Source organism: Rhodnius prolixus, unplaced genomic scaffold, assembly GCF_049639745.1.
Source record: "Rhodnius prolixus isolate KJV_2025 unplaced genomic scaffold, Rpr scaffold_14, whole genome shotgun sequence".
In the NCBI taxonomy this organism is placed as follows: domain Eukaryota; kingdom Metazoa; phylum Arthropoda; class Insecta; order Hemiptera; family Reduviidae; genus Rhodnius; species Rhodnius prolixus.
In genome coordinates, this window is record NW_027411594.1 from 6,721,303 (window position 1) to 6,747,110 (window position 25,808).

The 25,808-nt window shown below is 30.8% G+C and overlaps 6 protein-coding genes across 10 annotated transcripts; 3 read left to right on the forward strand and 3 right to left on the reverse strand.

Annotated features, from left to right (window-relative positions):
• Positions 1-461: 461 nt before the first annotated feature.
• Pomp (proteasome maturation protein) lies at positions 462-1,663 on the reverse strand. Its single transcript, XM_074123465.1, has 4 exons — positions 1,525-1,663; positions 1,306-1,403; positions 1,073-1,133; positions 462-840 (listed from the first exon to the last, which is right to left on the reverse strand). The coding sequence occupies exons 1-4, from the start codon at positions 1,525-1,527 to the stop codon at positions 577-579; spliced, it is 426 nt and encodes a 141-aa protein (XP_073979566.1). The 5' UTR covers positions 1,528-1,663; the 3' UTR covers positions 462-576.
• A 136-nt stretch (positions 1,664-1,799) lies between these two features.
• LOC141451787 (pyridoxal phosphate phosphatase PHOSPHO2-like) lies at positions 1,800-3,801 on the forward strand. 2 transcript variants are annotated; one of them, XM_074123454.1, is made up of 3 exons: positions 1,800-1,941; positions 2,026-2,432; positions 3,212-3,801. In XM_074123454.1, the coding sequence occupies exons 2-3, from the start codon at positions 2,026-2,028 to the stop codon at positions 3,432-3,434; spliced, it is 630 nt and encodes a 209-aa protein (XP_073979555.1). In that variant the 5' UTR covers positions 1,800-1,941; the 3' UTR covers positions 3,435-3,801. The 2 variants fall into 2 exon arrangements, with proteins under 2 accessions (XP_073979555.1, XP_073979554.1); XM_074123453.1 differs by having other exon boundaries at positions 3,232-3,801.
• On the reverse strand, positions 3,725-7,682 carry LOC141451782 (uncharacterized). Of its 3 annotated transcripts, none has more exons than XM_074123447.1 (6): positions 7,547-7,682; positions 6,599-7,206; positions 6,273-6,460; positions 5,587-5,727; positions 4,913-5,063; positions 3,725-4,090 (listed from the first exon to the last, which is right to left on the reverse strand). In XM_074123447.1, the coding sequence occupies exons 2-6, from the start codon at positions 7,044-7,046 to the stop codon at positions 3,771-3,773; spliced, it is 1,248 nt and encodes a 415-aa protein (XP_073979548.1). In that variant the 5' UTR covers positions 7,047-7,206; positions 7,547-7,682; the 3' UTR covers positions 3,725-3,770. The 3 variants fall into 3 exon arrangements, with proteins under 3 accessions (XP_073979548.1, XP_073979547.1, XP_073979549.1); XM_074123446.1 differs by having other exon boundaries at positions 7,515-7,585; XM_074123448.1 differs by having other exon boundaries at positions 7,511-7,583.
• Positions 7,683-7,786: 104 nt separating this feature from the next.
• Positions 7,787-10,530, forward strand: LOC141451790 (RWD domain-containing protein 1). The gene is made up of 5 exons (XM_074123461.1): positions 7,787-8,058; positions 8,936-9,138; positions 9,639-9,782; positions 9,858-10,041; positions 10,353-10,530. The coding sequence occupies exons 1-5, from the start codon at positions 7,989-7,991 to the stop codon at positions 10,442-10,444; spliced, it is 693 nt and encodes a 230-aa protein (XP_073979562.1). The 5' UTR covers positions 7,787-7,988; the 3' UTR covers positions 10,445-10,530.
• A 3,311-nt stretch (positions 10,531-13,841) lies between these two features.
• Sirt1 (Sirtuin 1) lies at positions 13,842-21,808 on the reverse strand. Its single transcript, XM_074123436.1, has 13 exons — positions 21,621-21,808; positions 20,407-20,443; positions 19,869-20,026; positions 18,354-18,484; positions 18,118-18,240; positions 17,843-18,036; positions 17,650-17,756; positions 16,812-16,952; positions 16,229-16,390; positions 16,018-16,135; positions 15,496-15,594; positions 14,562-14,764; positions 13,842-14,068 (listed from the first exon to the last, which is right to left on the reverse strand). Exons 1-13 carry the CDS (start codon positions 21,763-21,765, stop codon positions 13,968-13,970), a joined length of 1,719 nt encoding a protein of 572 aa, XP_073979537.1. The 5' UTR covers positions 21,766-21,808; the 3' UTR covers positions 13,842-13,967.
• Positions 21,809-22,087: 279 nt separating this feature from the next.
• On the forward strand, positions 22,088-25,615 carry RpS24 (ribosomal protein S24). 2 transcript variants are annotated; one of them, XM_074123466.1, is made up of 6 exons: positions 22,088-22,235; positions 22,385-22,453; positions 22,549-22,758; positions 22,841-22,957; positions 23,087-23,129; positions 25,494-25,615. In XM_074123466.1, exons 1-5 carry the CDS (start codon positions 22,233-22,235, stop codon positions 23,096-23,098), a joined length of 411 nt encoding a protein of 136 aa, XP_073979567.1. In that variant the 5' UTR covers positions 22,088-22,232; the 3' UTR covers positions 23,099-23,129; positions 25,494-25,615. The 2 variants fall into 2 exon arrangements, with proteins under 2 accessions (XP_073979567.1, XP_073979569.1); XM_074123468.1 differs by lacking the exon at positions 23,087-23,129 and having other exon boundaries at positions 22,089-22,235.
• The last annotated feature ends 193 nt before the right edge of the window (positions 25,616-25,808 follow it).

Here is a 25,808-nt window from a genome sequence, read left to right on the forward strand (position 1 = left end):
GAAGCTGTGAAATTTTAGCGCTCTATAAATCGAAGAGATTACAAGAGGCCTTATCAATTTGTATGATTTCGTGTTTTTATTCTTAAATGTGTGAGTACTCTTATAAATGAAGTTTTCGCTGAATAGCTGCATGGAAAGTATGTACTATATTATGACGAGTTCGCAAAAATTTCTTTTAGAAGATATGTGTTTCAAAAACACGTTAGACTTAAAGACTAACAAGAACAAAAGTTCTTATTTTAGTACGTTTTTGGGATGAGAACAAAAAAATGGAATAGGAAATTTATGAACGAGATTAAGTTAAAGTAAGTTAATATATAGAACTTGTAGATACTTATAGCGAATCAACAATACATAATGCTAGCACGCCACATCATGCCCAGTTTTACGCTGCCTCCTTAATGGACGATTCGGTCCACAGTGACTTTAAAAACGCATTTTTCTCAGTAAAATAAAAGTAGTTTTATTTATAAACATTAAGTTTTATTCATCAGTTTAATATGAAAAAATAATAGTAGCAATAACACAAAAGTAATTTAACTTTGTTTCACTTAAATGAAACCTACTAACTTAAGCTTATAGAATTCCCAACTTATGTTCCATAACTATATGTGGGACGAAGAAGCGTTCGTCTTGTTCTGGCAGGTTGAGAATATCCGTAAAATCTATGGAATCATCACTTGATTTGATAGTTGCTGTTGACAGTCCACTGCTTTCCAGAAATGGTAGGCGACCAACTGCCCTTGTTGCACGTAATTCTGCTGCTAGTTTTATAGGCGCATGTAAACCTTGAGTATTTCTCAATACATTCATCTGCATTTTTTCCTCATTGGATGCGTACTGAAAAATGTAGTTTTAAATAAATTTTGATGAACTTTTTTACACAAAAAAATAGTCTAATAAAGGAAGGACCTATTTTCTAACTGAAGAAGGTTCCGTGGCTTTTAAAACCCATGCCTGACGTTTACAAAAACAATATCATAAATCTCTGTAGAATCTATTCTATACTTATGCAAGATACAAGACAAGAGCAAATCGCTATTTTAAAATTGTGTAACAGTTGTTTACTTACGTATTTCTCAGACATTTCTAGCGGATGACTAGTCTCCAAGTTGTTTTTAACATTTGCCAGCCTGCAACATGAAATGAAATAAACAATGTATTTTGAAAAAAGATATAATACCAAGAATATACACAAAGGAAGATAGAAACTGTGCTGAGCACCAATCTGTGACAGAGAGAAATTACACCTTACGAGGTTTTTGCCGTAAGTTATAATTTCTGTTTTGTTTTTTTTTCTCTTACCCAAATAAGAAGGAGTCATGAACTCCGAAATTTCCTCTACGGATTCCGAGATCATTTTTCTCTTCAAAGCCTGCTTTAAGAGATGGAATTTCGAAATTCTAAAAATGTTAAAACACTGGTATAATAACTTCTAAGTTTACACTGTTATGTTGAAAATATTACTCGAGAAGAGGAAATATATGAAAGCTTTTTTTTTGTATGAATGCTGTTAGTACTTACCATGATATTTAATTACTTTTCAGTTCACAGTTTACGAATGACCAAGCAACACTAACTGCTCTTATAACCTTTTGGTAATGTAACCTACCCTTAAGTTGGCTGATTCATATTTGAATGCTTTTTCTAATCATATTTTTTAAGGTCGCTGGTGTATTAGTTCTTTAGTTCATATGAATATGTAGCCAATTTGAAGAGATATGGTAAAGTACAGCTTTAGGATTTGTTGTTAAATTATTCTTCATGATGAAAACAATTGTCTTTTACGTTATAGTTTAATTTGAAATGTATATTAGAAGAAAACCAAAGCGACCCTGTTGAAACAAAATAAATTTATTCTATATTTAGTGTGAATACAAATATTGTTGAAAAATAATATTGTAATGAATAATTTCGCCTAGTCATCGAGGAAAATCAAAAGTAAAAATTTCTAATTTATAACCGTAATTCACATTTTGCAAGTGTAGATGATATTTAACTAATATCAATTCTCTCACTCCACAGATGCAGTTAAAATGCTTCCTTGTTGCATTCGATTTCGACTATACCGTAATCGAGGACAACAGCGACACAGTGGTGCGAAGCCTACTAACAGAAATTCCCCAATCAATTGAAGATCAGCGTGAAACCCGAGGTTGGACCTTCTACATGAACGAAATTTTCAGGTTGCTGCATGAAAATAAAATTGCAGAATCAGACATCATAAAGGCTGTGGTTTCCATACCGCCGACACCAAATACAATTGAAATGTTAAATACGCTTAAGGAAATGGATTGTGAGGTGATTATTATATCAGATGCGAACACAGTTTTTATTGATGAATGGCTGAAAGCACATGGTGTAAGCAGTTGTGTCCATAAAATTTTTTCTAATCCAGGAAAATTTGAAGAAGGGCGACTTACTATTAAAGGGTATGTTGGTTTCGCTAGATTTAAAGTAAATTCAAATATAAACCGGATTGTCGACCCACGGAGGAGGTGATAATAATAGCATCTTAGGGAAGGGATTAGCTATGCGGTTAGCATACTGGACTCCCACGCGGAGGTCCCGGGTTCGAATCCAGCAGCTGACCCTTAGATTTTCTCTTCCTAGGAGCTTCTTACAGCTCACTGTCCGGTGATGGACAGTGTTGTCTGTAACGAGAGAACACTGTCCGGAGGCCGGCAGTGCACTGGAAAAAGCTCCGGGCGCTAATAATCTCAGCTGTTGTGCAAAAAAAAATAGCATCTTAGCACCACATAAACCAATATGTTCCGTAAAACGTTATCTAATGCCAAAATTCGGTTCGGATATCAGGAACATTTTTTGTATCACTGATACGAAAAACTACAATAAATTGTAAGGTTGTAAAATGAAAGTCACTATCCAGTCGGTACATGTACCCGGTGAAACGACTGTAAATGTGAGGCCTGCGGGATGTATTGGTGAACTTGCTATTAACTTGGTTAACTCTTAGATTCCAGAAGGACGGCTACCGCTCAAATTCACTCTTTAAATATCCTCCTTACTTGTTTCTCCACAAGCTTGGGTTAATGAGAGAGGCATTGGCGTGTCAAGACTAAGTTTTTAGTAATTTTATCTGTTAAAAATGAACCAGATATATATATATATATATATATATATATATATTTAATCCGGTTAATATTTGAATGAAGTTTTTAGATTGTATTTTTTGTTAGTAATAAAGTAGGGTATGGATTTTGTTTCCAGTTACCAAGAACAAGATTGGTGCCGTTTATCAGCCAGAAATATGTGTAAAGGGTATATACTCTTGGAATATGCAATGGAACGAGAAAAAGCAGGCACCGTTTTCAGATATCTTGCTTATTGTGGCGATGGTAGAAATGATTTCTGCCCTGTGCTTAGATTGCGTAAAGATGACTTTGTATTCCCTCGTAGAAATTTCACTTTAGATAAGTTATTGAAAAAATCCGATAAAGTTAAATGTAATATTATTCCCTGGAGTGACACCAACATTATAATTGAATCATTACAAAAACTATGTTTAAAAAAAAAATAAGTTTTTTTTAATACATTTAATGACGAATAAACCAGTTTTTACGGTAGGTAAACTCAGCTGGAAGTGTTTTGGCTGTTAAAAGTTCAAGTTCAAGTCACAATTGTACCATTTATACAATTTTTGTCTGTATTCTCGCCTTACAATTAACAATATTGTTTCCAATCATATTTACAAATCATAAGATAAAAAAAGCAAAAAAATTGTTTTTATTTTTTAAAAAAAATTAAAATTACAACAGATTTTGCTCATTGTGTAAACTATTTTTCGTTTTCTTCTTTTTCCGCTTAGATTTCCTCTTTCTAATCATTCCATTAAAACAATCAAAAGGATTGGAGATACTAAAGTTATTTAAAAAGTATCTTGGTTTTTGCCGTTGCTGTTCATTTTGTTGAAAAAATCTCTTCTTTTTGTATGATTGCTCATCACCGCTGTCATATTCTTTTGACTTTCTTGATCTCTTTAAATATGATCTACTTCCAGAATGTGATGAACTTGCACCCTTTGAATTTAACTCGTGTTGTGGGATAAGTTGCCCGTCCAATCCATTATCTGAAAATTTGTATTAATGAAAATTTGCTTTAATAAATATATAGGTAACCTATTAAGATTTGTAAAGAAAATACAGATTTGTTAGCTGCACCATTTTTTTTTTACGATTATGTGAATCTTCCTTTTGGTGGTTGCATAAATTAATTTATTGATGAAAATGGACTTATGAAAATTTGGCTATTGTTTTCTAATCCAATCATATCAATTTGTAAGATCATGTCTATTTGCAAACTTGAATTACAGAATGTCAATTAGTCCTGTATGTCCACCCTGTTACGTTTAACATGGGATCCTCAGACTAAAGGGTACTATTACTTATTTTTCGAGGGAGGAAGAGGTTCAAGCTCCGATCTATTCCAAGGGGAGGGGGCAATTTTGACATTACTGATTCTCCAAACTTAGGTAGTTTATTGTTGTACGTCTTGGAATAATTTGACCTTTACGGATTCTTGGTAAACCACTCGTGATTGGCTACGGTGATGAAAAGTGACAATTCCAACTGCAAATTATTTACTTAATTCGTACGATGTCTTTTAACGTTTAATTTTTGACGTAAGATTGTTACACCCACCTATCTATCTTATGACGCATTGTTTAGGGTGTGAAAAGACTAGAGTAAGGATCTGTGGTAGAAATAGCTTGACGTGAGAAGCTTATGCTTTTTCCCTTTAAACTTGTTACTTAATTTGTAATTAGGTCTTAATATGTATTTATTTAATATCGGTATAGAGCCATTCTCACAGATATGGAACTCACTCTCTAACAGAAGAAACCTGAACAACTGTTTCAAAAACAAGCAATAATTAAGATAAAATATCTTACCATTATAGGAAGTGACAATAAAACTTGTGGGACTATAATTAGTCCAATATCTTTCTGGACATTGCTCAAACATATGTCCTGGTTTCGCACAGTTACAACATTGAATATTTTTATTCAATTCTACTTGTGAGGTGTTAATTTCTTTGTTTACCTATAAATAAAAAGAAAAGTATGATTTTTTAAAAGAAGCTTGAAATGTAAAATTCAATGTGTGAACAATTACTACCGAAACCAAACACGAATCACTGAGTATCAAGGCTTGAAAAAAAAATGCTTACATTCAACAGTAAACCCATAAAATATGAAAATGAGAGTGGGCCGCAGGCAAAGCCCTTTTTAAATTAAATTAAGAAACCATTATAGATCTGGTTAATTTTTTTTTTTTTTTTAAGCGAAAATGTGTGTAGATATCGGCTGAAGTGGTTGGAATCAAAGTTTCATTGTGTTAACAGGAAAACTGTTAAGGCGTCAGAGGTAATTTTAGAACTTTCAACTTTAGGCTCTTAAATAAATAAATAAAAATAAAATCATAAACATGGGCGAAAATACTTCAATAAATTATGTTTACTTTTCAGATATTTTCTTTCGTTTAAGAACTAGTTCAAAAGTGCCCTGTTTAAATGGGTATTTGTATACATATATTTATTAAAAAAAACAAACAAATAAATACTAACAATAGTGCAATGAAAACGTCTCCATATATCAGGGCAATTTTTAATGGCATGTCCGTATCTTTTGCAGCTTTGACACATTTTGGCTTCCTCGTAATAGCATTTACCACAGCGATCATTAAAATGATTTGAGGGTGCTCCACACTGAAAGTTAAAACAAAGCTTATATAATTTTTTTTAATTAATCTTTCATTGGTTAAGGGGTTAGTGTAGTGATTATGTAGCGTGAATTTGTAAGTGAGAGTGCCACGTGCAGCTACGTTTTTATTTGTTAGAAAAAAAAAGAAGCTAAAACAGCTCTTCGCAATGTGGACGGTGAAGAACAGAACATTCTTTGCCCATAATATCTCTCTATATTAGCGATAGACCCACACAATTCATACAGGAAATGACAGTAAAGCTGTGGCTATCCAAATCAGAAAAATCCCTCTCGGCAACGTTCGCTCGAGTCGTGAATTGTCCACACTCTCTCCAGTCATAAAAGAGCTTTTACAACAATCAGGAAATTTGAGATATTACTTCTTTTTTTTCATTTTTAATGCAAACATACTAATTTATGAAAAATTAAGCATTAACACAAATAAAATTAATAAATTTAGGTTATATTGTTTCATACACTATTTCAACTGAGCTTTATTGAATTTATTATTATTAAATGAGAAAATTGCAACAAAATATTCACCACTCACATTAAGACACTTGCTTTGAGGACAATTAAACCTCAAATGTCCCGGTACTCCACACATAATGCATATTCTATATTTTCGAGGACAAGTTTTTGACAAGTGATCTGACTGTCGACAAATTAAACATCTTCTTCGTCTTATTGGAACTGGATGAATATCTTCTTGTAATATACGCCACCTAGAAGGTGAGCCTGCAATGTAAACATTTAGTTGAGAGAAATATGTCAGATGTGATTTAAGAAAATGAAGATATTTCATTGCTGTAACGCTCATGACCATGACAAGGCGTTTTAATAAAATAAATATAACATTAAAACATCACTACTTACCTGCACGTATGGTTTGTAAAACTTTTTTCCAATCAAAATATCGTTGGCGTTTGCAAGGTTTATTGTAATATTTTCTCATTTGTTTCGTCCACCCACCAGGACTTGTCACATTGTTCCATTCTACCGTAACTCCAGTGATTACATCCGATACATTGCAATCACTTTCATCTGACTGAACATTAAGACTGATATCGTCAGTAAGATGACTATCACTTAATTCGTCACTTGATGAGATCAGTAACTTATTATTTTGATCCATATGTTTGTTACTATTACAAAAGTTTTCCTGTCGAAAAAATTCAGCTACTTCACTTTCGTCAGACGAAGATGAAACACTAAACACTTGCTTCTTTGATTCTTGTATTATTGTGACGTCTTCTTCTCCTGAAGAGATGGAGAAAACTGCATCATTTCTGTTTTCTTGTTTACATGACCCTGGCGAATTCATGGCGAATTACTTTGTGTGTGGTTGGCACTTGTCATGAACGTTACACTATAGTTTATAAAGCGTAAGTAAACACAAATTAAGAACAGTACATTCTACTGGCTAGCATTGGATTGTGGTGTCATTCGGTAGTGCTATCGCTCAGACAAGATCCATTCCTTTTCTACAAAATAAAGAAAATCAATTTTCGTCAAAATTCATTTTAAAAAAATAAAAATAAATAGATGGCAACACTATTTCTCTTTTCTATTTCGTATTAACCTAAAACATAAAATCCATAAATTTAGCCCGCTTTCAACAGCTTTTACTGCTTAATAAGGCATTACATTTCCTAACAAACTGTTGCATGAATTACGTAAAAACACTGTTCAGATAAAGTCACGAAAAGAATAGAAAATAAGGATTAATTTGAATAGGTTAACATAATTAGATTTTCAGTTTTTTCGTTAATAAATATAAGAACTTACTCACATCAAAAAGCTGCTACTATTACTATTACTAACCTTTATAAGTTGACACGAGGTTAAACATTAAGAAACCTCTTAGTGCTTGAAAAAACTGGATGTACATATGTAATCTTAAAATCCGAATTCCCGCAATTAGAACTATCATTTCTCAAACATATTATTGAATGATATTTAATTTTATAAATACATGTCATGTATGTATAAATTTAAAATGAACATAATTTTTAAGTTTTTGGTAAACAAATAAAAGTATCTGGCGCGTTATATCTTAATAGGTCTGTTGGTATATATATACATATATACATTTGCCACATTTTTATTTAGCAAACATTTGTTATTACATGAAGTAAAATTCTATTGGCAGTAGGCAGAATTAAGATTTCAGAAAGAACCTAACATTGCACATTGCATGTTATTGTAACCTGCTTGCTCGAAACGATTTTTAATTTTGAATGGATAACTTCTTTTGTTAAAAAAAATGGATCATCAAGAAGAACAAAATAATGAAATTGAAGCACTTGATTCAATATATTGTGGTGAAATGGAAAGTGAGTTAACCATATTTAATTTTTTTTTTTTGAAAAATTTTGATTTGGAAGACAGTTATGCATTAGTAATAATTACTTTGTATTCAGATTTTTTGTATCTTATTCATATTTTTTTTGTAATTATAGAGGGCCTTTCGTGAAAAGCGTTTGCAGCTTTTATTTACATTTATCACTTAGTATTATTAAATGTACATGCTCTGCTCCAAAAGCATGCTGTAATTATAGATTCACAAACAAGACACTGAGAATCTTAATAAAAATATATTATTGTGGACATGTGTATTTTAATGATGGATTCAAAACAATCGTTTAAAGGCAGGAGCATCGGTTCACTGAATTATAATGGTGATTGTAAATCAGAATGACGATTTGATTAAAATATTTAACATGTTAAATTTAAACTACTAAAAAAAGTTTTAAAAATGTGGGTAGGAAGTTGAAAACATGGTTAGATTATCTATGCTTCCCTCCCAATATCAATTATTCTGTCAAGGCTCGATTATTCTTTTTTGTTATGTTATTATTTCGTATTTTCATCCAGCTTCAAGGTTATCAGGTTCATGCAGGGTATTTTTATTTGTGTAAAGCTTCTCTTTCTCAAGACTATCTCAGTTCGAGACATCCGAGATGATGAAGGAGATAATGTGTCATTTTTACTAGTGGAAGTCAAATTTTTTTTTCCTTGAAATCAGACGAAAATGTGAAACCGGTCAGATTGAAAATAAAAAAGTATGCTCTAATGACTAATCTTCTTAAAATATGTTTTAATTGTTGCAAATCAAATAACAAAAAAAGAAAAAGAAGCTAATTTAGGCAGTTGTGCTTGTGCTGATGATTTAAAATTTCGCTTATCAATAATTATACTTATATTTTACAGTTTTGACTACAACACCGCATTATGCATTCGCAATTCCAATCAAATCTGATGATTACGAAGAAGGTGTTTCTGGAATACATTGTCGACTTAGATTTGATTATACATCACTGTATCCTGAAGAAGTCCCTTTAATAGACATAGAAGATGTTGAAAATTTAGAAGTGGAAGTTATGGAGGAATTAAAGGATCATTTATTAAAGCAGGTATTTCTTAAAACTTGAAAAAAAATTCGAAAAGCTAACTTACATTATATTTTACAAATATGAAGATTTGATTACTAGTTTCTATCCACCTTTTAATCCAAAGCTTCAGTAACGCTTCACATGATAGTTTGTGAACTTATGAATAAAGTTGAAAGTAAGTATATTTGGATCTATTTTTACAAATGGATGATACTTCTCGATTTTATGTAGCTTTTATGTATTGTATTAGAAAAGTTGCAAAATTTTCGAGTTTGTAGAAATTTTGTAGAAAATTTGTTACTTCCAATTATGAAAAATGTAGCATGAGAAATTATAGCCGTTTACTAATGGGGCAGTACGATTTCATGTTCATACCTTCTTTAATCGCTGTACTCAATGATTTGTTTACAATCTATTGAGACACCCAGGTATTCAACCTGTTGGACTCACTCAAATTCATTGACGTGAGCTAGATAGTGTTGTATGGGTATTTTACACCAGATATTCTTTTTTTAAAACAGGCGCAAGAAAATATTGGAATGGTAATGATTTTTACCTTAGTATCAGCGGCTCAAGAATGGATTAATTTAAAATCAGATGATGTAAGAATACAAAAGATTAAACGCGAAGAAGAGAAAAAAATCAGAGAAGAAGAAGAGGAAAGAGTATGTTCAATTTTTATGTTTATCTTTTATTTGTTTGATTAATTTTGTAATTGATTTTTTTGTCCTTAATTCTAGAAAAAATTTGAAGGCACCCGCGTCACAGTAGAATCATTTTTAAATTGGAAACAATCGTTTGATCTTGAAATAGGTCAGCTTTTCAAAAAAGATAAAGATGATAAGAATAAGAAGTTAACCGGTAAAGAATTATTCATGCAAGATAAATCTTTGAATGAAAGTGATCTCAAATTCCTGGAAGAAGGTAATTATTGTAATTTTAATATATTATTTACAAGAGAATCAATACGATTACAATATTCTTTACTATATTCCCGTTGAAAAAAAAAAAGCGTTATAGAGAAATTGACTCGATCATAATATTTCCTTTTAGGAAGCCTTAGAGAATGTATACAATGACCTCCGAAAACTTGTTCTACTGACATGCAAAAAATCTGTGGAAACTTTAGTCATTAGTTCGATCTCACTCACTCACTTTCATGCTTTAATTTCTCTATTCATCTTGCAAATATTAAAAAGAACAATACTGTCAATAATAATATGTTTCTGTTTAAGGGGGTGAATATGTGAAAGTAGATGAATCATTATTCCAAGACCTTGACGATCTCGGACTAGATGATGATGAATTTATATCAGATGAATCGTAGTATATCGGATGGTTGGCAAAAAACCTTATACTGCTCATTTTTCGTTCTTGTTTGCATTGTATTATTAAAAAAGATTTGTATCATAATGTCTGTACATACAGTTTTTTTTTTTTTTTTTTTTTTTTAGTTCTTATTTATAAATTAAAAAATATGTTATTTATTTATTTAAATATCTTTTATTGCAATAATCGTAGTCTTATAAGGCGTTGCATGAATTGTAACCAAAACTCCATTATCAAAAAAACTGTGAAAATATTTCCGCTGCCAAGACCTGATGACTAACTAACTGCTGGTCTTATAAGTTGAAATTGGTCACAGTTCCGTCAGCATTCTCAAGAATTTTTTTTTTTTTAAATGTATACTAATGCATTCAAATACATTGTGGTTCTGGGTACGATTCCCAGTCTTTAGGCTTTGGATTTTATTTAAAGGGTAATAAAAGAAATTAACAGTTTAAGTATGTTTGCTAGTCCACGACACCTAATTGGTAGTTGGACGTAAAGCTTGCCTGAAAAAATAGGCATTTTACTTTCACTAACTTCGTGTGTGTAAAAAACATACCTCTTTTATTTGTTACACTTTTCGTAATATAGTGTACAGAAACATAACTTTATTTTCAGCTGAACTAAATTACAAATAGTAACTGATAATTATTAATTGACGTATAAATTGTGACTCTCGAACCGTCTAGATGTTAAAATTTCAAATGTTAAAAGTATTTTACAGTTAACTAGCAAAAAAGCTCAAAAGTATCGAGGATGGTACCTCAAATATATGTTGTTTTTTTTTAAAACGTAGCGACTTTTAGGCAAAAATTGACCGTATTTTTTGAGTCAATATCATTAAACTACAAAAAGAAAAAAATCGTGTTTGCGAAACGTTCTTTGCGTAATTCCTTGTATCGTTCAATGTGCCCTAAAGAAATTTTAAATCTCCTAGAAAGTTATCTCATGAAGAAGGCAGGCAATGTATGCCAAAATCGAAGTGTATAAAAACATGAAGTTAATATTTTGCTCTAAGTAACAATGCAGCGTACTTTTGAAGGAATCAGTTTTTCTGGATTTTTGACAAGATTCCAGATCCATCTTAATCTATTACGCTTTACGATCCCCTCTATGCCTAATCACCGAATAAATAAGATTGCTCCCTATTACGGCTTCGCAGGATTCAATGTGCTCTTTTCTAACTGGGATGAGAATTGTTCTCGAGAGACTTGTTATAAGGCTATAAGGACAAGTGGGAGATCCCCAGGGCGAATCACCCTTTTTATTAATCAGAAAAAATGATAACAGGAAAATATGTGCTTCCGCCACATCCATGTATTTGATTTGTTTGTGGATCTTAAGCCCGTCCTGAAAATTGGAAATCACTTTCATTAGAAAGCCTTCTTCACCAACATTGGTAGTAACTAATACAAATATCGCTGGCGTTCAAACCACGGATTTAAGAAGTGGATTTTAAATGAATAATTTTGCTTCTTTAAAAGCAAAAATACCAAGTTTGAACATGATATTTTAAGTTTAAACTGACGCAGGACATACAGCCCGTGCGCTACTTTTTTTTTGTGTACGAGGGGAGCTCAAGAATATCCGGAGAAGAACAAACATTGAAAGAGACAAAAAGCTGCCTTGCCGTAACATAAAAATCTAATGAAAATAATTCAAATTAAATAAACAGAAAAAAAGGTCACATAATAAACTCCATTAAGGACATATAAATTTTTTTAATTTTTAGTAAAAAAATGTAACACAGCCATAACATTGTATGGATAAAAAAAAAAAAAAAAAAGAAACGAAAAAAATAATTGTTTTAAATTTTTTTAAAAATACAACTAATACCTTTTCGTATATCTTGTTAACAAAATATATTTATTCCACTTAATTTTTCTTATTCTTTTTCCTTTTATTTATTTTTGTACAAAATACACATAAAATAGAGAGATAAAAGAGGTACCTTAGATTCATTATTTATTTAAATTCTTTCATAATTAAAAAAAAAAAAAAAGCCTAAGAAGAACTTAGTTAAATACAAAATAAATTAGTTATTTTATAAACTACCAAAATACAAAAATAATATTTAAAATAAAATTAAATACCTGACGGTAAAAATGAAGCATTTATTTATTTTTAATTAGAAAACAAACAAACCGAAACTTAAAAGCCATAAGTAGGATAGAAAACTACAAATTTTAAAAAAATCTAAGGCCTAAAGCATAATTCAATTGTTTATAGATACATGTTATAATGTGTATTTTATTGTACCATACATAAATAATGCTGCAAAATACTTAACTTGCTCTTTCTGTAGACTTTAGCGATGAATAGGCAATTCAAAAATTATTAATTACAGGGCTTTTTCAAGACTTCTCTTAAAAGAGTCCACACTCAAAAACTTTTTCTTTTTTGCCATTTTTTTGTGCATAGGCGTGTCGTTTTAAAAGCCTTTTACAGAAGTTTGGTTGTAACCAGCATATCTTTTTTTTTTTTTTTGGATTATAGAGCACTCGTGAAACAATCCTGGAAATATCATTTCTCATTCGCACATTAAATTCACTTAGCAAAGAAAATAAAAATCAAAAAACAAAATGAACGCAAAAAATGATTACTACCACAGTCTAAGTGATACTCACTCCATGTGAGCACTGAGGAGCGCATCCACTTTATAAAAAAAATTATAGAAACAAAAATAAAACTTCCGCGAATGTTTACATTTCGCTTGTTAGTAAAAATGGGAAGGTTCATAACAGGTTGCTTTTTTTTCCTTAAGTTCACAGCTTACGCTAATCTCTCTCTCACAAGTTAATAAACAAAAAACTACAACTTTCTTTTTGATTTTTTTCTGAAACACAGAATTTTCCATTTTACTTTAAAAAAAAAAAAAAGAAGAAAATAATTATATTTATCGACCGTTAACTATACTGATATTAGATATAATAACTTATTGAAATTTACTTGCATACTAAAAAGAAAAAAATCAACACAATACATTGTGTGATAAACAACTATTGTAGATCATTTTAACACAATATCATCATATCTAACCACATAAAAACACAGCCAAATGTACCACCTTTTATTTTATTTCATTATTATTATTATTATTATTATTTAAATATTGCTATAGAATTTGTTTTTTTTTGCATGAATTATTTCTACACACACTATTATTAAAATTATATACTGTAAATGTTAATGAGGCCTCCACATTTAAACACCTGTACAAAATACATATTACATGCACTCACATTCTATAATACGTAATGCTTAATGAGGAGAAAACTAAACAAGATATTTACAGTTTTTTTAAAAATATTAAACTTAAAATGATTAATAATAATAATATAAAAAAAATCATTAAAAAATTGGTCACATTATTACAAACTTTTTCTTTCTTTTAAAAAAAAAAAAACCCTGATAATATCAGAATGTCGAAGGTCGATATAAAATGAATGTGAATTATTCTATTAATATTATTCTAAAAGTTTTAATTTTATTTATTTAAAGCTGTCATCAAAAAAACAACTTTAGTTTTCTGAAGATGAAGTAGGCATGTATGCTGAAAGTCCTAAAACTTCAGCTCCGGGAAATATGTACCTTCTCTTCCTTTGGCGGTAAAAGCAGTTTTCTGGAAAAGAAAAATTAAAGGATAAAATATATTAGAAAATCTGTTTTCACAATTACAAAACTTATAATTATAGATGTTCTATGCAGTTAGTGTTATATCGCTGTGTTATAAATGTTTAAAACAGTAAAAAGACTGTGTTTTGACAGAAGCGTGACACAATTCCCTAGAACTCCACTATATATGTTTAAACTAAAGTCAAGATTTCTGCAAAGAGGAAAAATGTACATGATAAGAGGCAAAAAATACATAAAAATATCAATATCTTGACCTTAGTGAAAAAACATCGATTCTAACCAAGATTACTATCTCAACAATTTCTAGCTCCCTGAACTTGCAACTAGACGCTGCAAAGTACAATGCGAGGTAACACTGAACTAATTCCTTCACCTTTAAAAATATACTGAGACAATACGATGTACTTTCTAGTTTATTTATAGGCGAAACTTTACTTAATAGCAGCAAAGACAATATTTTAAAAAATTATATGGCCAACCTTGAACATTGGAAGATGGTGGCGGACTGTCAGTGCTGTTATTACTTCCCTCGCCTATTCCGCTATCTCTTGATGAATCTAAAGAAATGTGTCTGGAATTATCATCATCATCCGCTATGTGTCTCTTTCCAATGCGCTGACATTTTACTGGTTGCGGATTTTCGTCAATTATTTCCACATCTTCACTATCTTCTTCGCTGGATCTAATAAAAAGTGACAATTAATTGAAAAAAATGGTTGGGGGGTTCCGCAGTATAGTATAATATTTGATGATGGAGGGGAAAAAATGGATTCTGTGATGCACTGGAAATTCGTATAGTTTCGTAATTTTCCCCGTCCTGAGATCGTAAAATTTGATGTGAAATCAATACCTTCTCATACCGTTCTACGACTTTACAATATTCACCATTTTCGATAAAAATTCACCAGATTTCATTACGACTTTACAATATTCACCATTTTCGATAAAAATTCACCAGATTTCATTAAACTCTTCTATCTCGAAAAGTAATAGTTACATTTTATAATTTTTGTTTTAAAACGTTTTGTTTTTTTTTGAGAAAATTTTGCATATTCAAAAATATTAGAACTCCTGCCAATCTGTGAATCTCTTGAGAATGATGTAAATTATTTATTGAAGATAAAATTAATACATAAAATTAGTCTCTTCGTTTGGACAATGTAGTTAGTTCGGAATCAATAAGATTAAATCTTTCTTGCAAGAGTTGTGCGAGGCGGTAACGTAAGCAAAGCCGAAATCTCTATTCAAAAGTGTATTAATCCAACCTCTGATAATGGAAGAAAGTCCGAAACTGATCAGGAACACAATAAACACAGGTGCTACTACGAATAAAATAAAATAAAAATATATAATTCTTTAACCACATAAGATAAAATATATTCAAGTTGGTAGGATTGGTTATTTTCTACTTACAGGCTATCAGAACTGGAATTTACATGAATTGGAAGTGATTCTGTACAATCTGTCAATGGTACATCTCTCCAGCAAATTTCTTCCCAATCGCCTCCAAGGCTGAAAGTTACCAAAAATTTAAATTAGTCATCTTTTTTTTTGCAGGCTGATAAATTTATCCAAAAGGGATGAGAAAAGAGCAACAATTTTTTTTTCTCTAAGTAAAAGAAAAGTTTATCAATAATTAAATCCATTCCTCAAGACGTTCTCATTTTAGCGAAGGGGATAATTGGTTCACAACATTCTTTTCTTACTAAACTACTCAAGGTTTCTTAAAACTTACTACAACTAAAACTGTAAGTAAGTTTGTTTTGCTAAAGCGTACATACACCATTTTTTTTTTTTTTTAACTAAAAGCAACCTTAGCCCACTTATTTCCCACGAAAACTTACTATCAAACAACTAAGAGTTCACAATATTTCCTCTTCTAGAAATAAATTTAAAAAAAATATGTTCAATTAAAAACAAGGTTTAACTACATACATGCGACAAAGATGGTCCACAATCACATCTGAATCGCCCAACAATTCTACGTCAAAATTCATGTGGGGCAGCCTTTCACGATTGATAAGAACTTGAGGAATATGGCCAGGCAAGGAGCCTAAAAAAAAAAAAATGAAGACAGTAAATCACAAATAAAACAAAATTCTTAAATTCGTAATTCTTAAAAAAAAAAAAAAAAAAAGTTGCGTACTTGGAATTAAAGCCACTGGACGAACTTTAAGTGATGAACCAATTACAATCAACAGATCGCATTTATCTTTATCAAATGCCATTGCATCATGAAATCTCTCAGGCAATCCTTCTCCAAAAAATACTATGTCTGGTTTCATGATTCCTCTATCTGTCAAAACTCCTGCGGATCAAATAACAAAAATAGATAATGTGGTAAAGAAAAAAAAAATCGACATAATTGCATAAATAGTGAGGCGTGTAATAGAAAGAAAAATAGTTGTCCCTACATTATGGTAGAATATGCCAAGAAATAGGCTGTAGAATATATTGAATTTATCTATATAACTATGATGACGGAAAGAAATGAATAGACAAGAAAATTTAATTCTTAACCTGAATGGTGGAAAAGTAAATTTTTGTTCAATTTCACAAAATTTTTACTATGAGTTGGCCAGTTCTACCAAGATAGACTAGCAAAAAAAAAAAAAAAATCAAATTATAAGAAATGCTTAATTAATAGGTTAAACTGAGCACATCCCACTTCTTTACTTCGTTTCCTCAGAATTGAAATTTTTATATGTCAACAAAAAAAAAAAAATTACCTGCTTCCAAAGTTGTATGCTCTTGTGATGATTTATTACACTCTGGACAGAATGGTATACTCTGATTGAAAACATCTTCTTTTATATCATCGGAAGTCACTTTGTGGCCGCAACGAGTGCAAGAGGCAGTGGCAAAAGAACCTATTAAAAAAAAAACAACAAACTATTACTTGTATAAAGTTTCAAAGAAAATTACGTACAGTAACCTATATTCTTACTGAATCTGAGCTAAAGATACTTCAGTTACAAGTAAGTAGATTTTAGAAGTAGAAAACACAGTGAAGACAGTTTTACTGTAAAAGTTACTTCGTTTTGACTTATTGTATTCGTTAAGGACTATGTAAGACGAAAAGCTTTACATTTTAGATTTAAAGGGACAAATAGGTGCACAATAATTTAAACATTTAAGTGTTCTGCTGTGGCTATAAATTACACCTTCCTTTCTTTAAGAGACGTCACAAGACGGAACAGTAGTAGATGGTTTTCAGACTGAATCTGATGTACCGAGTACTTTATTTTTTTGAAAAAAAAAAGCTTATTTTTTCCAGAAAATTACCAATAAATGTTAAATGAGCAAAAAATAAACATTTGATGCATTAGCTAAAAACTCGATCAACAAGGAGCAGGAATTTTTTTTATCAGTCCGGTGAATAAAAGAAGTATAGTCACCAGCTCGGAACTAGCAGAAGATTTCTAATCAGAAGTAGTCTTCAGGATATAATAAATGTCTTACTAACATAAAAAAAAAAAAATACTTTCAACATTAATTGGACTTCGAATATGCAATTCCTTTATGTTCTCTAGCCTACAATCTATTTCACAATGTAATCCATCTTACCATGGCATTCCACGACATTTTCAATTTCTGCAACTTTTTCTAATGTATCAATATTTTGTGTATAATTGCGCAATAACTTTTTCTGCTTCTCCAACATTTTTATAAACCTGGAATAAATATTTATGACCAAAAAATAAATTTGTGTTAAAAAAAAAAATTTGAATAGAAAAAAAAAATGGAAAAAATTAACTACCTGTGACAAGGTGATGGCTTAAATTGGCCAGGATAGATTTCTTTTGCAAATTTAAAAAATGGTCTAGGATCTTGTCGGAAGTATGTGATATCAAACATTGCCTGAGGGTCTGGTAGATTAGGAAAATCCACAGCAAGGCGAGCATATACTCCATCTTTACTACGGAAATCAGGGATTCCGCATGAAACTGAAACCTGGAGAGAGTATTGCTATAAGTAATAAACAGAGGCACTTCTTGGAAAGAGAGTGCGAAGAAAGTGCGAATCTAAACTTACTCCAGCTCCGGTGAGGACTATGATTTTAGAACAGGTTTGAAGCAATTGTATAACATCTTCTAAGGATGTTGTTTTAGCTAAGCGACTTCTTCTTGGTGGTTCAGTAAGGTATGAAAAGATAACCTTAAAAAAAACAAAAAAAAAACGGATTACTAAAAAATATAAGCGGTTATTTGTAGTGTCAACAGAAACCTGATTTCGAATACTAAATTAAATAACAGATAAAAAAAAATTACCCTCCATAAAGCAGTGTCGCTGATGGATTCTGGAAGTTCGGTTGGTTCGCCGACTAATTGGTTGAAAACCACTCTTGGACTTACACCATTAATCATCTGCTTTTCAATCCAGTTCATGGTGCCAATTAAGTCTAAAAATATGTTTAAAAGAAGAGTTAACTTCTAGGGAAGTTTTTTCTTAGTAATTTAATCAATTTAAATCTTAAATTACTTCGTGATTTAACTTTCGAAAATAAGACAAAAGTTTGTGACGTTCAGCATCAAAATCGTCAAAAAATTCGACAATTGCAATTTTTTAACAAATGTTAACAATATTTTTTTGTTTTGTTTACATAGAAACTGCAAATAAGTACATTTACAAATAAAAATTAATTCTGTCATAAAATTTCATTTTTTTTTTTTTTACTTGTCGTTGAAATGGCCCTCTGAGGCAAAAAGCATTGAATAAGGAAATTTCCAGGGGCTAATTTTAAGCTACTATCCACGAATTCCTCTAGCAACTAAGAATGACGATGGAAGGTTGTCTACTATGTTCCTATGTAATGAATAATAGTTCTATCATAGCTGCGACTGCATTGGATCAACTGAAATGATCCAAATTACCTCAGTATAACGACGCAATTTAAACAAATGACAAAGACCCTAGACAAAATATTTTTTAAGTCTTGGATTAGGGGAAAAAACTTTTTACTTTTGTCGCAAATTCTTTTTTATTCTCTTGAAGTACCGCATAATTTTATTTACATCGTTTGATAAACAAGCAAACATTTAATAATGAGTAAAACTCCTTAATAAAGAAATAACGATTAAAAATCTCAGTTTTTGTATATTGGATTTCGTCTCGGAAACAACTCGTTCGGATCCAGCTGCTAGCCTATAGATACTCTTACTAGAAGCTTCTTATAGCTCACTGTCCGGTGATGGTTGAGGAACGGTTATTTAGAGATTGGCAACTCTAACTCACCTTTTCCTAGGGTTGACTGAGGGGCCTGGGTTAGAAATATATCCTCTCTGGATTAGGGTTGTTTTGGTCCCAAAAAAATGGTTGGTTAAGGGTTGGGAGCTTCTTACGGTTTACTTGGAGAGTCTGGGTAGTCACGATGTAATGTTTGATGGTAATACACCTAGTTGCTCTCCTGAAACTTCCCGATTCCATAAAATTTGGGTGAGTGTTCTTTAAAATTTTTGAGAACACTGAATGAGAGGGATTAGTTGGGCACCAGAGATTATCCCTGACTTCGATTCTCCGTTTACCCTAGAATGTCCCTTGAGAACCTGGGTGAGTGGTACCACCTGACACATAACAAAAACACACCACATACCAGCAAATCCATTCCTTGAAATCACAGTTATCTTAAATGGAGGCATTAAAATAAAGGAAAAAATTAGAAATTAAAATGGAAAAAAAAATATTAGTTTTTTAAAACAACATTATATCTTGATCCTAAAATGTTACCCTTTATATTTATATTTTCTATATTTATAATTTAGAGAATAAATCAATTAAAATCTTACTGCCAGCTTTCCACTGATGTCCACTCATGTCTGACAGGCAACTGAAGTCTGAAACATTACTAACAGTAGAAGATGCATCGTCTTCGTCTTCGTTATCTTCTTCATCGGCCAGTTCACCATCAACTTCAACTTCAATTCCATCTAACGGTCTCTCAGCTCTGTAAGCAAGTATTATCAAAATGTTAGTTGAATCTGAAAAGTTGGACTATACCAGAGTTATTCGGTCATCTACAAGTTCCAGGATATCTCGATTAAATGTGTTACAAGATTAACAAGGCACCACAAAAACTTCTGATGAAGCGTAAAGAAATAAAACATATCACACCGACAAAAACTTCTAGAGTTAATTTTGCTCTTGCAGACAAAATGCTGCAAAAGTGGAGCTAGTAAATCTTAAACCTCTTGAGCATAAGTTACCGTAACATTTGAGTTACGATATAACCACAATTAACACTACCCTGATCATTAGATAAAACAAAACATTTAAGACACCTTTGCACATTTTTTTATAACTAAAAAAATAAATTGTATAACTCACTCTGTATTGCTGTTTGATGCTACATCGCTAGAGTCATCTACAAATGCAAAAAGAAAAACGAGTTTTAATAAATAATTATAACATTGGGCAACAGTACAATTTTTCACCACTTCACTGAAAGTTATCTTAAATGGAGGCATTGAAATACATGAACAAATTAGAAATTAAAATAAAAATAAAAAAATTAGGTTTTTAAAAACATTGTTTTGATCCTAAAATGTTATCCTAAAACATTTTATTAGAATGAAAATGAGAGCAAGTATTCAGTAACTTGAGAAGAAAATTCAATTTAGAACTACTTGAGGAAACTTCCCATTTAATAGAATCTATTACTTTTTCAGTAAGTGTATTTGAGGTTAGAAAAAGACTTTTCAAGCAAATTCAATTATACCTTCATATAATCAAGTTCTACAACTAGTTAAATATTAAATAGAAGTCTTAAGTAAGGTAAAGGGGCGTAATAAAACCTAAAATCTTTATTTCAAACAAATTTATTTTTCACATTACTGTTTCTAAATTTACATTTTTTTTTTATAAGAACTCGTACAACTTTCTCTTGTAAAATAATAGACACCCAAAAAATAATAAGCATCCCTATTACAAATCTATAGTAAGGTAGTCAACACTTAACTACTAAGAGCAGTGAGATTTAATATAAACAAAAACTAATTGGAAGTGTCTCTGACGGGTAGGAGAAAATTTTGTTTTATAAAGACAAAACAAAATGTTGGTAAAAAACAAATATTTTATTTATTTTATCGTACAATTTTTAATTTAAATTTATTTTTGTTTTGGATTAATGAGAAAATTACTAGGAAAAATAATATTGTAAATGGGATTTTAATTTATACAAAAAAAAAAAAATTATAAATACATACTATACTATACATCGGAAAATTTTGTTTATTTACAATAAAAAAAAATTATACCTTAATAAAAATCAAACGACAATTTCATTTTGTTATTTAATTTATTTCAAATACATTTTACATTTAATTACGCAATCAACACTACAAGAAAAAAAAATCTTCACCATTGAGGGACAACCTTCCCGCAATTTTAATATAGTCAGTATCAGGAAACATGTGACAGGAGGCATTTAAATATATTACCACGCCCCCTTAATTGACGGGATTCTGCACGAAAAGTTACGCCATTTTGTAAAATGAGAATGGGAAACTTTGACAGAGCCCAACATATTTAATGCAACTTACCAATTAATGGCTTCATTTCAGCGTTTATATTGGTATCCACAGATGAAATAGGATGAGTGTCTTTCAAAACGGGGTCCATATTTTCCCAATCTAATTTAATTCTCTTTGGAGATGTGGAAAATGGATCATTTGACACTAGGGCCATCTCATAACAGCTACAGCTAGAGACTGACTGATGTGCAATGGCTGCCAACAAACGCGGAAAATAAAGATAATTGTTCAAATTTATAAAACATCCTATAAAATCCTATTTAAAACAATTAATGAAGTAGTAAAAATTATTTGATAGTGTTTAAGAGAAGTCCATTTCATAAATGACATAACAAATTAGTAAATTCTTGTAAAGGAATTTTTACAATCCTTTTTTTCTGTAAGATATTTAAAAAATTAAAATAATAATCTAGAGAATATAAATATTTTTATGAATAGAATAAAATTATTTGAAGGTCTTTTAATGATTTTATAAACTGCTGATTTATAAAATTTCTATTAGTTGGAAGTTGCCATTGTTCACTAGAGGTCGCCATGCTGGTTCATGTATAACCCTTACTATATTGTACCGGAAGGAAAGCTGTGTTTTTTTGGTTTACTGGGCGTTCTATTCCTTTCGAAATGGTAATTTTAATCTTAAATTATTTGTGCACAAGTTTGTCATCTGCGATTTTTACGTATTCAACTTATTTAATAAGTTTTCTGGTATATGTTGCAAGAAGCATGTATCTCTTTTCTGTTTACATTACTAACCTTTATGCTTTAAATTTCAGACCGAGGGAACAGTTACGGTGAAAACTAGGAAATTTATGACAAACCGTTTGTTATGCAGGAAACAAATGGTAAATATGTGTATCTTTCAACTTACATTTAGTTACAAATATTTTGTGTATGTTTGATCATTTTGAAAATGATGTACATATGTATTAATTTTCAGGTAGTTGATGTTACACATCCAGGTCAGCCTAGTGTTAAAAAAACAGAAATAAGGGAGAAGCTGGCCAAAATGTATAAAGTAACACCAGATGTTGTATTCTGTTTTGGCTTTAGAACCAATTTTGGAGGTGGGAAGTCATCAGGTTTTGGACTCATATATGATACGTTAGATTTTGCTAAGAAATTTGAGCCAAAACACAGACTAGCAAGGGTATGTCAGTTTAAAATTTTGGGAGTGTAAGTTTGTTTATTTAAAAGTGAAATTAACATCATTGCCGTTTGTGTGAACGTAGCATGGACTTTACGAGAAGAAACAACAAACACGTAAACAGAGAAAGGAGCGTAAAAATAGAATGAAAAAAGTACGGGGTACAAAGAAAGCCAAAGTTGGTGCAGCATCAGGAAAAAAGGTATCGTTAATTATTTTCATTGTACATCTCTCTAGTGGAAAAGATTGAATCCAAAAATACGACAAAATTGTTAAGGCTAGTGAAAAATATTTCATTCTATTAAAAATGTTTACTTGATGAATTTTACAGGGAAGGAAGTAGAAATAAAAAAAATACTGGTGGGATTTATATGGTATGCAATGAGATTAATTTCCATGGCTTGAATTTGAAAGGGTTTTCTTGATTTGTTAGTTTTTGTACTTTGAAATAACTTTTCTTTTTTTTTTTCTTGATAAGACATTAACCAGCCATGATTTTTGTTTTGTTTTGATTTTTAATTTACTTATTTACAAAAAATTAATTCCCAGTTCGTGCAGCGACCTCCATTTCTTTCTCAAGTGTTCACTCATATTATGATCGAGCCACGCTTCTTATAATTTCATTTATAACAATCTTTTTACAAAAAACAGCTACAAAACTATTGATGAATTAAGAAAGAAACAGATTGTGTGATCACAAAATGTTTAATTGCTGCGTTTCTGTGGCAACAGATTCCTTATTGAAATCAGAGTCAGTCAAAGAAATTAATTACTTAATTTGGTACACAAAGGCTCGTATTATTATTTATATTATAAACTGTGAGTTGCATCTTTCATTTTAAAAGGAGTGCAAGTTTTGGAAAACAAAAATTAGCGACATGATGTTTTCAGTTTTGCTTTGAAATGTGTGTTTTTTTTGGTGAATTTTCCAAAGATAGATTTTACTTTTTTTGGTACTTTTCCGTTAGCCGGGCGCAAATGTCGCCAATTGTGAACCAAACGCGAGCCAAGTCAACGGAAAAAAGTCGAAAACGTTCAACTATAAACAAATATTAATTAATAGTAAGCAAAACAAGTTCAACTATAAACAAATATTAATGAATTGTAAAGAAAACAGTTTTACCCAATACTGTTTTTCCACTTGCGCCCGGCTAACGGAAAAGTACCCTTTTTTTTTTTAAATTTTATCATTTTTACTTTTTTTTGTTAGATTTAATTCAATAACTTTTTTTAATATCCTTGTGGGCATCTAGTATGTATTAACCACTTACATATTTATTACACTTATTTTTGTTACTTTTTCGTAAATCAGAATTGTGGATTTACTTGTGGAATTGGATACAAAATTAATTTTTATGGTTATAAAGATACATAGGTATCCATACACCGAATCCAAAAATTTATTGCGGAACAAATTATTGATCCATTATTTCAAAATTCTTTACTAACCTTAGCTTACAGAAATTAAACTAAAGCAGTAATTTATAAAGAATTTTAATATCGTTAATTCATCATATTTTAAGATTTATCATTATCGTTATTGCAATTTCTTTTCAATCTCAGATATGTAACAGCAACGTACGAGTTACCTGCCAAGCACATTATTATGATCTTTAAGATACCCTTTTAATTTAGATAATTCATTTCTTAATTCTTATGAATTTAAATTTTACAGTTAATGCTGAGCATTGGGTAGAATGATATTTAAATCGTTTGTTTTAAAGATTCATCTCTTAAAGAGAAAAAATGTCAAATTCCATGTTAGAATTGTTATTCAATTAGAACAACAGTTTACAGTTTAAGGGACGCTTTTTATCTATGTTATCTGAGATTAAATTGAATTTTAATGGTACGCCAGTTGGAAGGGTACTACCTAACCTAATTTCCTTGGTAAAAGCCCATTAAAGAATGCTTCTTCGGCAACATTCAGTACTATCACGGTTAATATCTACATAATTGAAAAAGTTTAGGACATCTACAACGGAGATGTTAAGCAACAATTATCTCCTGAGTCACATAAAAATAGGAACGACTTTCGATTCGCATTCTAAACAAGTAAGTCTATAGATTTGAATGTAGTTGTGCTTGGTAGCTAGGTTTAGACCTGACAGCAAATTTTTTCGAGAGTGTACGGTAGGAATTTTCCTTCAGAAATGTTTTCTGAGCCTTCTCATTGGTTTTTTCATGATATTAGAAACTGATTTTATGTATTACTAAATCAATTTCAGCCTCTGCTTGGTCGAAGGTCACATCTGCTACTTTCCTAATATGCAGTTGCGGTGTGAGTTATATATTTAGTTCTTTGCGGCGAAAAAGAGATCATGTTGCATTGAAAATTGGTTGACCTTGTAAGAAGGGGTGTTTTACTTATCCATTGTTAAGACCTTCAGGTTGTAACTTGTGAGGAAACAGGACCACCTCGAAAATAATTAGTAATTAAGGTAGCTAATTTTTTGCCGAAGTGGGGTCAGTAGAAATCATACTTTGACGTAAAGTGAAAATGCATTTTGAACTCAATAAAAGAAGTATTTGCATATTTTATATCTTTTTTTGCCCACTGAAAAAATGTATGCGCAATCTTTCTTTTATTATCACAGACATCTGGTATACGGAACTACTTGGTATGAATGCTTGCCAAGTAATGGTCAGAAGTCGTAATTTTATAAAAATTACCTTAAATATATCATTTTATTTATTGTCATATATCTAATAATATATTTGTTTTTGTTCATTTGCAGTGATGGAGTTTTCTTTACAAAACTGGTGGAATGCCTTTACGCTCTCACTTGCCTTACAAGACTTATTTGTATATATTTTTATTGTGGGACATGTGACGGAATAAAAGCATTTTATTTGTAGATTTACGCATTTTTTTTTTACCCTCTACAAAGGTTAAGATAATATCTATCTGTTAACTGTCGTCGAAACTTATTTAAATTTTGCTTATTGGAACGACATGTTGTTCATTAATAAGATTTTGGTGGTAACGTAAAATCTCTTTGAAATCCTTCCTTGGCTGCTAATTATTGAAAACGTAGGTGCCACGGTAGTCG